Source organism: Anolis sagrei, chromosome 4, assembly GCF_037176765.1.
Source record: "Anolis sagrei isolate rAnoSag1 chromosome 4, rAnoSag1.mat, whole genome shotgun sequence".
Taxonomy (NCBI): domain Eukaryota; kingdom Metazoa; phylum Chordata; class Lepidosauria; order Squamata; family Dactyloidae; genus Anolis; species Anolis sagrei.
In genome coordinates, this window is record NC_090024.1 from 218,444,343 (window position 1) to 218,459,791 (window position 15,449).

A 15,449-nucleotide genomic window follows, 5' to 3' on the forward strand; every position below is an offset into this window, starting at 1 on the left:
TCTGTTGTTATCTTGTTGTAATTGTGATTTACCTGTCTTGTACAATAAGGTCCTTAGTCTTTATTTCCAAAAATCCCCGAGAAAAATACAGCCAGTAATGATGGTGGCTGAGAGATGCTTGGAATGAGTGTCCAAAAAAGTAACTTTTCCAAACTTCACAAAATACATGACATTCCAACCACTTGATTTATTAGGATGGATCCTTCTTTTCCAAGATCCTAAATCCAACTCTCTTCTATATTTGTAATGGCACTTAACTTCCTATGAGACCAGGGTGGTTGCCAAGCCATAGAATCACCAGAACCACCAATTATAACTGGGCAGCTATTGATTCTCTCAATGGTTAATTGCATGAATATCTGCCTCAAACAATATATGAGTGTTATTATTACACTTGTGCCTCTCCAGATTCATTTTCTAATCTCATAATGTCACTTGATAATAAGGCTATAATGAGGCTGTACAGAAATGAAAATCCCGCAGTCAGCGGCTGTTAATAGGACCGCTCAAGGTTACTCCGTGTGTTATCAGGATCCCAGGAGCTCAGTCACGGCATGATGTGTTCCAAATGTTTACTCAGTATTTAGCTGGTCATGGACCTAATGTAACTTCTATTGAATATTAACAGACAAATACAAAATGTGTGAGTGCTGGAGAGAGAGAAAAAGAGAAAAGGATTCCTCTATCCTTTGGGCAAAGCCTGAGACACATTCTCAGAAATGCCTGGGCTGAGGAGTGTAATTGGGGAGAAAGAGACATATAGGTTCAAGATCTAGGGTTAACTGTATTATTCTGTATTGTTCTGTATTATTCTACAGCAAAGATTTTGAAATCATGCTGAAGTATTTTAAAAAATACTTACTGGTGCTTAAGTATTTAAAGACTAGAGCCCATCTGATCCACAAGAACGTGTACTACATTAAAGGGTCTCATGACATACCAAAGTCTGGCTCATTCATATATGGTAAAAGGTATTATGTATTTATAATCCTTCCTTCCTTTTGTTACAGTTATCTTAACATACTTCTTAAGTAGCTCAGGGTGTTATATATGGCTTTCCTCCTCTTCATTTCCCAACAAACCCATATAATGAGAGACACCAGACAAACTGAAGGACCATATCTTCCGATATGAGCTTGAGATGTTTAGAGAAGGTCTTTCTCTTGATTCCACAAAATACAGTCTTTTCGGTGGCTACTCTCTGTTTCAGTGATTTCCTTTTTAAGAAGGACAGAACAGCTCCTTCCCTGTTGTCCTTCTGTCAGCAGGTGTAGAACTTTCAATTTAAATGGGATTTGGGATTTGAAATTGGATTCTTTAGCCTGAAGTCATATCTTTTTAAAAGTCCAGAAATAAAAACAGCACAGCCCTCTATTAACAGCCCTTTTCTTATCAACATTCTTCACTCAGTGGGCCTCCGTGTCTGAGCATGGATTCAAATTCTGGTCTCAGGACCAGGATTTGAGTTATAGTTGTTTAAAATTGTGTACCAGACAAGCTCAAAAATGAACACTGAGCATCTGACTGCAACATTAATGAAACTAAGCAGATATGGGCCCAAGAAGGAAAGGAATATCTGGCCCACATTCTGGATTCGGCCCATAAGATATTCCCATCTAATATGGAGGAGCCCCTGGTGGTGTAGTGGGTTAAACCCCTGTACTGGCAGGACTGAAGACCGACAGGTCGCAGGTTTGAATCCAGGGAGAGGTGGATGAGTTTCCTCTATCAAAGCCAGCTCCTCGTGCGGGGACATGAGAGAAGCCTCCCACAAGGATGATAAAGACATCAAAAATCATCTGGGTGTCCCCTGGGCAACATCCTTGCAGACAGCCAATCATCTCACAACAGAAGCGACTTGCAGTTTCTCAAGTCACTCCTGATACACACGAACACACACACACCTAACATGGAGGCTGCTTCTTATGTTATTTCTGATCAGAGTTTGGAGATACCATATAAAATGCTACTTTAAAGCTCAGGGAACTGTTCCATAGAAATGAACTATTACAGTCTGGGAAATTGTTGGTTCCACTTCCTCTCAATTAAATATGTATATAATTGAATGATACTGTGCCTTTTTGATTTGGTAAGAATTCGGCAAGACTTCCATTTTATCCACTTTGGTTTGACTCCACCTGCTATCTTCAGCCCCACTCACTGCCCTCCAACTATGGCTCCCCAACTATGCTGTGTGGTTATATGACCAGAGGGAAGCCTCAGTCAGAAATCTGCAAAGGGCACTTACCTTCTTTCTTCATTCCAGCTCGAAAACATTTCTTTAGCCTGCAATATCTACACTGGTTTCTTTTGTCCTTGTCTACAACACACTGTCTGTTAAACCTGGGAAGAGAAGGAAAAGTGAGTTAAAAAAGGAAGGATTGAAAAACACAACAGAGAATGATCTCATTACATTACTTCTATTATTTATTTAACATATTTATATCCTCCCTTTCTCACCCTAGAGGGGACTCAAGGCAGCCTTAAAACAGTTTGATGCCATATGCAAAAATATAAAACCAACAATTACCATTAAAACTAAATAATTAAAATATGAATTATTAAAAATAATCATTAAAATCACGCCAACCAAAACATAATTCAGGGCCGTTCCATTTGTCAGTCATGTTGTTTTGCAGTCACGTATTGCACTGCTCCAATTATTTGTCAAAAGCTTGGTCCCAAAGTGTAGATGCATCCTTTATTGGCAGACCTCCTCCTGGGAGCATCCCAACACATTTATCTTTCATCTTTAAACTCCTCAACATCCTTTGCCAACTATACCTGCAGGAATACATGTGGTTCTTTCTGACGCTTCTCCTGAAAAACCCTTTGCAGCCATCGCAGCTAGAGGCTCCATAGTGTTTCCCTGTTGCCCGATCTCCGCAGATGGCACACAGCACACTGGCTCCGATACTGTTGGAGGCATTGAGATTGGCAGCTTCAGATGGAGAGGTATCTGTCAGGAAGGGAGACAGGAAGGATAAGAGTAAAACACTTGATATAGAGACTGATGGCACATCCAGACCAATTAAAACAACCATATTTTACTTTGGAGAACCACACACATTTGGTTTATCTCCAGAATATTTTCTGTCAGTCCTTGGTATGAACAGAGACTTTTTATAATAGATCCCCAAGTCTATTTATTTTAGCCCAGTATAACATTGGAAAGGACAGGAACAAAATCTAAGAGTTTTCAATCAATCTGGATGTGACCTGAAGTAAAGCAATGCAGGATAAAACAGACACTGCCTGTTGATGCTTCCAGTTGGGGCAAATGTTTCAGGAGGTTGTGATAATTCATTCTCTCCCTCTCTCTCTCTCTCTCTCTCTCTCTCTCTCTCTCTCTCTCTCTCACACACACACACACACACACACACACACACACACACAAAATATCCGGATGTGTGGCTCTGCTACCTTAATTGTGCTTGGGGTATGTGTGTGTCATGTCTCACAGCAAAGATTGGAGTTTTATGCTGACATTCATACAATTTGGGATTCATACAAAGTCTGTAAAAGGCAGTGGAAGAAGGGAGCACAAAGCTATATGGTGTATGAAGGGAGCACAAGAAAAGGGTATGGCGGTAATAATAAAACAGAATGTATATAAATGGATAGAAAAATGTAATAGAAACTATATGCATAATATGTTTTAAGAGGGGAAAGTTGAAAACTAGATGAGCAAGAGTTTATTGTTAGGTTCACTGTTATTTTAGATTAGAGTATGAAAGATGCTAATACATTTAATGATGGTATGTATAAGCTGTATTAAGATGTTAAAATATGTTTATGTCTCTTTTTAAATACCATGTACTTTCATGACATATATATAGGTTCTTTATTTTCACATCTGTGGAAAAATGGTTAATTGTATTTTCTGATAATAATATAGATTTTTAAAAAGCTATATGTTGTGGAAATCATAATTTCAGATCTCATAATCATTGCCCACAACAGTCACATAACAGCTGTAGATAAATGACCAGTTTTGCAATCTCATCTCGCTATTGACACTGGGCATCTTTACACAGTGTCTTAATGACACACAGCACAAATTCATGCAGAAATATGCATTACTTATAAACCAGGATAAGCATGAATTGTGGTATATGCTGAAGGAGGGCCCTTCCACACTGACCCTTTATCCCAGGATGTAATCACAGATTATCTGTTTATTCCAGGTTATCTGGCAGTGGGGACTCATATATTCCAGTTTAAATCAGATAATCTGGGATCAGATCCTGGGATAAAGGACAGTATGGAAGGGCCCAGAGCAATGGTTCCCAATCTTTTTTTGACCAGGGACCACTCTCCAACATTAGTACCAAAAGGGTTATGAATCAGTTTTTGGTCAACTTTAGATTTGGTTTGGTTATATGGGGTGCTGATTCATAAAACTGAATTGGATAGACCACATCAGCTCTAGTTTCTGATATAGAACATATGCCATTCAGTAGTCACCATCTGCTCGCCCACAGAAAACCATATAATATTATAGAGCCGTGGACCTTATTTTAGGTCCACAGGTTGGGAACCACTGGCCCAGAGGTCCTGTAATGTGCATCTGGAATTTCCCAACTCTGGCAGCAACATTGTTCCCATTTCAGTGGGTTTATTTTTTAATTCCAAAACATATTGAAACAAAATGTCTCTTTCTCTTCCTTTGTTATTTTTAAACATTAAAAGAAAGCGAAACAGTGCTTCAGCACTGTAACTCTTAACATTTTTTAAACAAAATTAAAAATAAGTAGATTGTTCTATCAAACTACAAGACCACTTTAAGCAAAATATGCCACAGTTAAATAATTAATTTAACAGTGTCTATTCTGACCCAGAAAATTGTTACAACCAGATGAGGAGAGGGATGAAGAATTGGGTAAGGGGATGCAGGGGCAGAAACAACCAGTAGAAACCAAGTTGCTATATCACGAGAACTAATGCTTCTTTAGACCAATCTGGAATAGCCCTTGGTGGTACAAACTCACAGTAGCGACAATGACAATCTATATAAATAAAAATGTAATGTTCATTTGTGGGATTGACATACTCAAAAAACACTGGACGAATTGACACCAAATTTGGATACAAGACACCTATCAGGCCAACAAGTGACCATCAGTCATCAAAACACTGGAAAACACAGCGGAAGGTACTTAAAAAGCCAAAAAACAAAAATTACATTACAAAACATGCACAAAACCACATATATACACATATACACAAATATACACACACAAAACACATATACACAGACTGAGCCACAGCAACGCATGGCAGGGGGTGGCTTGTATTTAATATTTCTACAGCTTGAGCTCTAGGGTGCACTCATATTGTAGAGGAGTTTGACACCACTTTGCCATGGCTCAGTGCTCCATTATAACCCAGTCAGCATATAGGGCTTTCAAGTATTCAAAATGTTTCTTTTGCATTTATCTAGCTATATCCCTTTAATAGCTTATGCTACTGCAAGCTATCTTTAGAATTATATGCAGAGTATGGATTAAGTAAACAATACATTAATTTTTGAGAGCTCACATTTTGCATGTATCACTAAAACAATCTTACAAGTTAGGCCAATACTGTGATACTGTGAGGTCTTGAGAGCAGGTGAGATTAACAGAATTTTTTTGTCTTGGATTAATTGGAAAATTTATGTCAAATGTGAGACCTAAGTGAGGGATTTTCTGGTCCACATCCTTGTCTCTTACAATCTTTGACTTTGCCAAGTTAGTCATGCATCTCATAGGATTTTGGCTTTTGCTACTACTATTCAGAAGCAAAATACACAAAAGATTAACATTAGAGTGGTGAACTTATTCCCTTCCGATTCAGACCACATAGCCAACAATAAGAGGTTGTGTGAATTGTAGTCTGCACAGGTGGATCCATATGACTAAACAATTAATTGCCATTAAGTATTTACATAGTTATATTGTTAATCTCTCTTTTTGAGTTGTAGGAGAAAAAATGAACATTAAAATTAAGATCCTTTTATGGTTCATCTCTCTTTCCTAGTAGTATGTCAGCTTGTATCAATTTAAGGGTCCTTCTACACATGACCTAAATGTGGAAGAAACTGGTATAAAGTGGGGGGGGTGTGTGTGTGTGTGGCTGAATGACGTTTCACAAAAATGCACACTGATTCTGATTAACAGCTGAAAAACACGTGTTAAAAGGTGAACTTTAAATGCAATTTTGGCCAAAAAATGCACATATTCATATGACTGTTTCTCTCTCCAGTGAAGGAAAACATGTGATTTCATTCATATACCCTGGTGTGGATTGCTCCAGCACATGTGCGTATTTTAAAACCTTGAAACAGCTGTAAATAAAAGGAGCCATGGACACACAAGTGACTAAATGGAAGCACAAATGGAAAGCAATTACAAGAGAATGCTCTCCAAGCATTTGTTGGTTCTGATCTTTATGAAATTAAACAGAGCTTGAATTTACAGTAGGGTGAGAAAGAGAATGAGAAATCTGCTTGTATGTACATGTATATATCCGCATGAGTACATATGAGATCTAGCATATCTCAGAGGGTCAATTTTTTTTTAAAAAAAACATCCACTGTATGTTGCCTGTGCATTTTGCAGATTTCTAAAATCTGCTACAAATAAAGATTTGTATTTACCAGGATTGACAGGTCTGTGTTTGGACTTACTGTCAGATCCCACGATTTTTGCCTTACTTATTTGTCCTACATTTTGATGCTGTCTGGAAGCACCCTCAGAAACGGATTGTGACATATACATAAGCATAACAAATTGTGGTGTGCAAATTTGTTCATGTAGAACATATGTAAATGTGATTGATAACATTTCTTAATTTGGTGCCATATCATAGTTTTGTTAGAGTGAATTTTGAATTTATGAGCATTTGAATGAGCCATGAAGGAACATAAAAATATAAACTGTCTCACTGTTAAATACAGTCATATTGTTTATTTCCAAAGCGATTAGGAAAAATGCTCCCATGTACTATAAAACAAGGCAACATATTTTCCTGGCCCAATTTGAAGCACAATACGAAATGATTACAGTAATTGGTACTGTGGGAATTCAGTCACATTCACTTCCTCTAAATTATTTGCAATTGGATTTGCCTTACAGGTTTAAAGACAGTCACATATCAACTAGTTGCCAAAATAGCCTTATCAGGGATAATTAGACTACTCTCAAACAACATTTTTCTGGACTGAATGAAGTCTTCCCAAGCCACAAATCTTGATCCAGCATGAATAGCTTTGAACTACACTGTTATTTACATTTCTCAGACTCCCAGTGAATTAGATGAGGCTTGCTACAGCTATCTTCTGTCTTTTCCTGGTAATATCTAGTTGAACAGGACTGACAGATGTCATCATGCTGTGACATTACATGGAGTGAGAATATCTAGGAATACAATGACCTAAATAAAAGATGAAATGGCTGCATATCATAACACTGGCCAACAGAAATTTTAGTGCCTCAAATGTTAGACCTGTTTCTCAGATATTTGACTTGTGCATTCAAAAAATGACACCGGTTTTCTTCAATCTATTCTAGTTTTGAAATACAAAAGATATGTCATATTCTAGCCTTCATCTGCTAGCCCATAGAAAATCACGATAATTAAGAAACAATATAAGAATCTAGAATTGATGCAGTCTATCAATGCAACTTTCTTAACCAGCACCCCAAATAGCCACAGGAACAGGTCTAAAAACCAAGTCCTCTAGAATGTTTTTGTTAGTCTATGTAGTGTGCAGGGATTTGTGTATGTGACTAGATTTGGAGGGGACCTATTAATTTTGTTTCCAATGGCAGTTGCTGCAATTAATGCATCTTGCAGTTGTTGCTCCGAATGATGCTCCGAATATTAATCTTCTGTATCCTTCAGGTTTTTGCCTTCTATTGTCACATATCACAACCAAGACAGAATAGGAAGCCCTTTCACAATAATAATAAGATGTAGTAGCTTTCTGGCTAAGAATCCTAAATACACCTCCCTAAACTGCAAATCCTAGGATTCCATAGGATGGAGGCATAGTAATTAAAGTGCAATCATAATGTTGTAATTGTGTGGTCCCCGGTTTGTTTTGATGAGAACAGCATCTATTTCTGGAAGGAGAAGAGAATAATATTTTTGTCTCTGCAACTTCTTCCATGGATACTCAAAATGTCCTCTGGTGGTCTGATAAACCCTCCGGAGAAGGCCCTCAGGCACCACAAAAGACAACAGGGAAGATGGTCCCGTTGCATAGATAGAAAGAAAAGACAAGGGAATCAATGCCAACTCCTCTCCCACAATGCTGTGACTGGCTAGAGCACATACATCAAGTTCAAGGCCTGTGGGCTGAATGCAGTCCACTATGTCATTTTATATGGCCCTACAGATGCTGGACTACAAGTCCTGTATTCCACATCATTAAACATTGTGACTGATGGGAGCTGGGATATGGTAAGATCTAGAAAGCTGCAGTCTGTTCTGTTTAATCAGGATACTGGGGTATGAATATAGATACAAGTGTCTGATTAAAATGATGTCTGATCAGACATGATGTCTGATTAAAATCCCCTTTGACCTTTCCCCAACCTCAGAGCCACATGTCCTGTTGAGTTGTAATTCCCATTATCCCCAGTCCACATGGCATTTAGTCACAAGTGATGGGAGTTGTCATTCAATAATATTTGTGAACACAGAAACTATAGAGCACCAACCATTATGTAAAAAAGAATAATAATTTTCCCTCTGCATCCATGGATTCTCTGTCCACAGATTCAATGGCCCTAGAAGGCAATCTTAAGGCTGATGTGATCCTTGATGAAAATGAGTTCAATACCCTTGGGCTAGAAGCAAAAGCTTAGAGTAATGGCTTCTGGAGCTAGAACCGACCAAACTGATCTGCCAAAATTGACTGGGGGACCTTGGAAGTTGTAGCCTGCTGTTTTCTCACTGTGATCACTTCCTAACAGGTACCTATAATAGCTATAGCTAAATCTCAACATTTGTTTTATGCAGTATGAAACCTTCCGTTAGAGAAAATCAGACAGTTTCCTCAGTCAGCAAATACTGGGAGATAGCCACAATATTGAAAGGAGAGCTATGTGCTGTGCCACATGGGCCAGCCAGTCCAACCCCTGCCATGCAAGAATGCATAATCAAAGTATCTTATAAACTCATAAATATCTCAAGGATTACATAGTTGCTTAGCTACTATTTGCCTGGTTTGGCTATATTTTTATTGCTTAGATTTTGCCATTCTTATTGCGTGACTGCCGTTATGTTTTTAATTATTGGTTGTTGACTACCAATTGTTTTTGAAAACAAAAGGAACTAGCATATCTAAAACTCAAAGCCCTCCTATCAATCATTGGTTTGTTGACTGTGGTTCGACCCTTCAATGGTAGCCCTTGAACATCAATTAAGAAGAAAGAGCCAGAAGGTGACAGTTATGATGATGACTGCAACTAGGTTGGCTCCTATCTTAGTTAATTCAATGGAACTGTAATTACAAAATGCTTGTTCCTTTGAGTTTAATGAGACTACTTTAAGTATAGGCTGCACCTACTCTGTAGAATCAATGCAGTTTGACACTACTTTAAATGCCATGGCTCAATGCTAGGGAATCATGGCAATTGTAGCTTTGCAAGGTCTTTAGCCTTCTTTTTGTCAAAGAGTGCCAGTGCCTCACACAACTAGAACTTCCAGGATTCCATAGCATTAAACCTGAACAGTTAAAGTGGTGTCAAACTGCATTAATTATAATCTAGATGCATTCATACTAAGTCTGTTTACAGCTTATTATATGCTGGTTTGTTTTTCCCTCGAAATAAAACATCAGCCCCTTTCTAAATTTGTGATGTATTTGGCATAGGAAAATAAATTTACGAGAACATATCACAGGCCATATTGACAAGCGTGAAACTGCCTTTCTGATAACACTGTAAGCTGCAGTTTTGAGAGGCCGCTGAGAATTGCCTGACCATAAAACAGCAATGACAGATTTTTACACTTGTACTGTAGGAAGCGTGGCAATAGTGAACAGGCAGATATCCATTTTCATTAGATCTAGTAACAAGTTCTGTCAAAAGAGTGTGGAGGAATGGGTGTGTTGTTTTTGTGATGTGTACTGGGGAAAACATTTAATTTCATTGTACAGTGTACAGTGACAATAAAGATATTCTATTATGTTCTATTCTAAGATCTTTTGAAAGACATTGATGCTCTAGCAAAAGTGCTAGATTCAATTCCAAAGCAAGAAACGTGATCTTAGATCATCCAAAATAAAGCAAAGCACAATAATCAGGTAATATTCAATAAACAAACTATGCAATAGCATTTATTATTCAAAAGGAAAAAGGTAGTGTGCTTATTAAAGAGATACAAGAAAAAAGTACTAAAATTACACATTTACTGTTTGCCTAAATATTAAAACTAAAAGGTTTCCAGAAATTTAGTGAAGTAGCCGTCCTTTCCCAATCAAATATTTTGGAAGACAATTCTTAGAATTGCTGTTTTTGGCCATATTGGCTAAGAATCAATGAAACTGATGTTTGAAACAATTGGAAGATGTTACATTGTGTACATCTGGATTATGGGATATACATTTTTGAGTTAAGTTGAGCTAAGCAGTGTACCATATGCTTCTGAATTACACATAGCCATTTGCTGGCTCATTTGTGACCGGAAGTTAAATAAACATTCTTCAGTCATATTAATTCAAACATTTCTCAAAATGTTTCAGCAATGGAAAAGAGCAACAACACTTGAGGGCAAAAGAAATCTAGGGAGGCAAAACAGTTGCCCGATTGTATTAGCCCATATCTCCCTTCTACAAAACAGTTTCCCCCCAAAATTGGCTAGGGACAATGGTGAGTTTTAGACATATCTAAAGTTTGTGGACATCTACTAAGCTGGTACTAAAAGCATCACTAGGAAATTTTTCTTTACATAAAATTTTCCACGTATATATTTTGAACCATGTTAGCCCAAGGCAAGATAGAATATTCAACTGAAAATCTGATCACTTCAAAATACTGCATCAGCCAATCCACAAAACAGGCAAAGGATATTGAAAACTATATGGGGTGTATCTAAAGGTTTATTCTGTAAACATGAAAAGTCTGCAAACAGTCTCAAAATGGTTACCAGGAGTTCAGAGGGCAATATTTTTAGCTCCACAGCCAGCTATCTACCCTATCAACTCCATAACACAAGAATAATAATCTGGATCTACAGTATAGGGCTGTTAAAAGCATGATTGAACAATGTTTCCTGTGTGATTCCTCAGCCTTACCACCATAAGAAACCAAGTAGCACACTAACACAAATATGCACTTATCACTATTTAGAATTAATAATTAAAAATAATATAGGTGCAAATAATAACTGGTACAGTATACAGGTGCCTGTTGGCATCTGCTGGGGTTTGACTCCAGGACTACCACCACCTTTCCCTATGGATAACAAAATCTGTGCATGTTCAAGTCACATTCTGTACAATGGCATAGGTTTTTTTTTCCGTGACAGGAGTGACTTGAGAAACTGCACATCACTTCTGGTGTGAGAGAATTGGCTGTCTGCAAGGATGTTGTCCAGAGGATGCCCGGATGTTTTGATGTTTTACCATCCTTGTGGGAGGCTTCTCTCATGTCCCCGCATGGGGATCTGGAGCTGACAGAGGGAGCTCATCTGCGCTCTCCCTGGATTCAAACCTCCGACCTGTTGGTCTTCAGTCCTGCCGGCACAAGGGTTTAACCCATTGCACCACTGAGGGCTCCACAATGGCACAGTAAAATGCTGTCGATTATATAAAACAGCAAAATCAAAGTTTGCTGTTGGATTAAAGAAATATGTATTTTCAGGCTGTGGATAGTTTAATCCACAGATGAAGAATCTGTGGATCTAGAGGGCTAACTGTATACAAATTCTCAAAATAGTTTTTTCTTTTATGGCATTACTAGTATAGAGGAGCAAAAATACAAAGTTTGGTAACTTTTACAGACATGACACATACAATGCTCTCAGCACTCTCCAAATGTGACAGACGTATAAACATAAGATGGCATTGTGTGAAATCACTATACAGTGGCACATCTTGTAATACACAGCCTAATCTTATAGATGTTTAACTTGGAATTAAGTCCCACTGTACTCAGGGGATCTTATTCCCAGGACAACAGGCATAAGATTGTAATCACACGTCTTTCCCTTCTTTGATCCTGAAGCAACCGCTACTCTCACTGCAGCCTTCCAGGAGGCAATGTAGCAAAAACATGTCTTTGATACAGGGGAAATACATAATTATAGATACAGAGGAAGTACATAGTTAGCTCCTGTACAATGAGAAAGCTACAGTGGAATATTTCTCAACCCACCTGAATGGCAGTCTTGGGAACAAATTTGTTGTTGTTGTGTGCGTTCAAGTCATTTCTGACTTTTGGTGACCCTAAAGCAAATCTATAATGGGGTTTTTGAAGCTAAGAGTGTGTGGCTTGCCCCAAATCACCCAGTGAGTTTTCAAGTGGAGACTTGCATTTTGTTTTCCACAGTCTAGTGCTCAAGTCACTAAACCACGCTGGCTCAAAGACAGGATATAAATACGATAATCTATCCTCACAATCACTATAGTCACCATCTTCTTCCCAAACCCTCTCAATGGATACAATCACCCATTTCTAAACAGCATTCATTTCCCACATAAGCTCACCATTCATGCTACCTTCTCTGCCTTCCTCAGCCAAGTATGTAGCATGGAAGAAAAAACTGTAATATCCTTGAGCTTTCTATACCGCACCCATCCCTTGACGGTCATCCAGTCACTGCATAGTGAAACGCTGGTCAAACAAAAACTTGCCATATAAAGAGGCAATAGACTCTAGAGTAGTCAAGAAGAACATCCACCACTAGGAAAAAGTGTCTTTGGGTCAAGGAATGAAGGAAACAAATCAAGACAAGTCTCCCCACCCATTCAGTTGCTGCCATTGCTCCTTGTATGTTGATGGCTCTCTAAATTCTGACTACCTCACCACATCAAAACCCAAATTTTCATAGAGATGGGCAAAGCCCTGAGTTGACTTACCATTGCCGATGGCCAGGACTTGCATGTTCTCAAACTCTAGAGTTGTGTATGCTGGGTCTAAAGCTGCGCTATAATCTGCCATCTCCATGTCTATCAGGGCTTTGGAGAGGCGCATTATCATCAGCAAACACTGCCGAGATTGCAGTGAATCTGCGGCCAGAGGTTATTGGCCCCTCCACTTCTCCCAACTGATTTTGCCGGCGTTCCCTATCTGTTGGCCTTTATTTCAAATAATTCTCTGCAAGGATCCGCTGAGCTTCAAGGCCTATTCTACCCAGAGGGGTGGAGGCAGGAGGCAAGGGGGGTTAATCTTTAATCGTCTCACCCACTAGTGCATACTGCTTTGCTGCGTCCTTCTTTCCCTCTTCCTGTCTTTCTCCCCCTTCACTTCCATGTTGTTGACTGTTTATTTTTGGGCTAGTCAGCAGCGCATTGCCGATTTCAGCTCTGGGACAGGTGCAAAAAGTGTGCAATGGGGCAAACAATCTGGACAAAACCTTCCCAGGACATGCTGTACCTAATGCACAGTTGTTGGGACAGAACTATTTCTAGGTAAAGCTGGAGCGACTCAGACAAATTGATCTGCAATATAGAAAAACCCAACACCACATTTCTACCCTTGTTGCCATTTCACTGCTCTTACTCCATCTATTTCTTTTTCACTCTCTTTCTTCTCCCACACCCTGTTGTCTCTCTGTTTAGTGAAGGTCAGTAGCATTGTAATTTACACACTGTCATACATGGGAACAATGTGAGACTTTCATTTTACTTCCCCATAAACCCATGATTTTACAGGCACTGACTTCACTATAAACAACTCACTCTGCAGCATTTACCTAAAACAGATCTTTGAGGGTGAGGCACGCAAATGCAAAACAGGTTAATTGTACATTTGGTGGATACCTTGCTGTACTTACACCTTGCGTGGGCCACACATCCTCTTCCATGTTATTCTACTCTGCTGTGGGGATATGGGCCAAATAATACATGAGGCAAGATATTTAAACCCAAGTTACTCTATCTTTTTTTAAGCTTGTAAGAGTGAGAGACCCAAAGTGGCTCAGGACAGTAGTGCTTGAGAAGAACCATAGAATTAGAATCATAGAGTTGGAAGAGACCACATGGGCCATCTAGTCCAACCCCTTGCCATGCAGTAAAAGTACAATGAAAGCACCCCCAACAGATGCCCATCCAGCCTCTGTTTAAAAGCTTCCAAGGAAGAAGCTTCCACCACACTCCGAGGCAGAGAATTCCACTGCTGAACAGCTCCACTGCTGAAGGTCACTAGCCTGCTCTATAAACCACTTTCCCAATTGAAATGATCTCTGCTTAAATGCAAAAAGCCTTGGTATTTTTGTTCTTCCATGCCATCATATTTTGTCTCATGTCCATAGTGTCAGCATTACAGATTCCTCAAGACACACGCTGGACCTCGGAAATGGTGTAAGAGAAAGGGTTAAAACACTATTTGCGATGTACCAAGGGACTGTTTCTCTCCACCTGAAACATCTTTTCACTCCCCAAATTTCTAGCATTGCACTACTGTCTTCAGTTGAGAATTCAAAAATACAGTTCAGGCATCTAAAGAAAATGACATGGTAGAATTTATTTATTATTTATTTATTTACCATAGTTATATACCGCCCCTCTCAGCCCAGAGGCGACTCGGAGCGGTTCACAATTGGCAACAATTTGATGTCTCAACAATCATAACAAATAAAACAATCATAAAATACTGTTAAAAACATTAGCATACAATATAAAAATATAAAAACCGTACAAAGCCTTAAAACATTACCATGAGCGTCTCCATGTCAAGTCATTATTCGATTGTGTCATCCAGTAATTCCATGCTTTCGTATAACTATGCCATATTTTGGGAAGGCCTGCTCAAAAAGCCAGGTTTTCACCTTTCTTCAAAAAGTCAGGAGGGAGAGGGCCGATCTTATATCTCTAAGTAGGGCATTCCACAGTTGAGGGGCCACCGCTGAGAAGGCCCTGTCTCTCGTCCCCACCAAACGCATCTGCGAGAAAGGCGGGACCGAGAACAGGGCCTCCCCAGAAAATCTTAACATCCTAGATGGTTCATAAGGAGAGATACGTTCGGATAGGTAACTTGGACCGAAACCGTTTAGGGCTTTATAGGCTAAAGCCAGCATTTTGAATTGTGCCCAGAAGCAAACTGGCAGCCAGTGGAGCTGGCGCAACAAACCTCAACGCTCACACATGGATGTACTAAAATATTGTACATGTACAAATAAGCCTTTCCATGTATGTCCACTTTGCATTCTGCAGTATTCATCAGTTTTGTGTGTGAAAAATCATTTTCAACTTTGATGCATGTGCTGACACCATACATGAGAAATATTTAAGGGAG

General features: G+C 39.1%; 1 protein-coding gene across 3 annotated transcripts in view; it reads right to left on the bottom strand.

Annotated features, from left to right (window-relative positions):
* Positions 1 to 15,449, bottom strand: part of HNF4A (hepatocyte nuclear factor 4 alpha) — a 65,417-nt gene that overhangs the window by 13,241 nt on the left and 36,727 nt on the right. For 2 of the 3 annotated variants that reach the window (XM_060772185.2, XM_060772184.2), the window contains exons 2-3: positions 2,785 to 2,959; positions 2,249 to 2,343 (exon numbers count right to left, since the gene is read on the bottom strand). In XM_060772185.2, the coding sequence (XP_060628168.2) occupies positions 2,249 to 2,343; positions 2,785 to 2,959 (270 nt within the window). Of the gene's footprint in view, positions 1 to 2,248; positions 2,344 to 2,784; positions 2,960 to 13,072; positions 13,360 to 15,449 lie in introns of those variants that run through there. The other variant, XM_060772183.2, reaches the window with a different exon arrangement.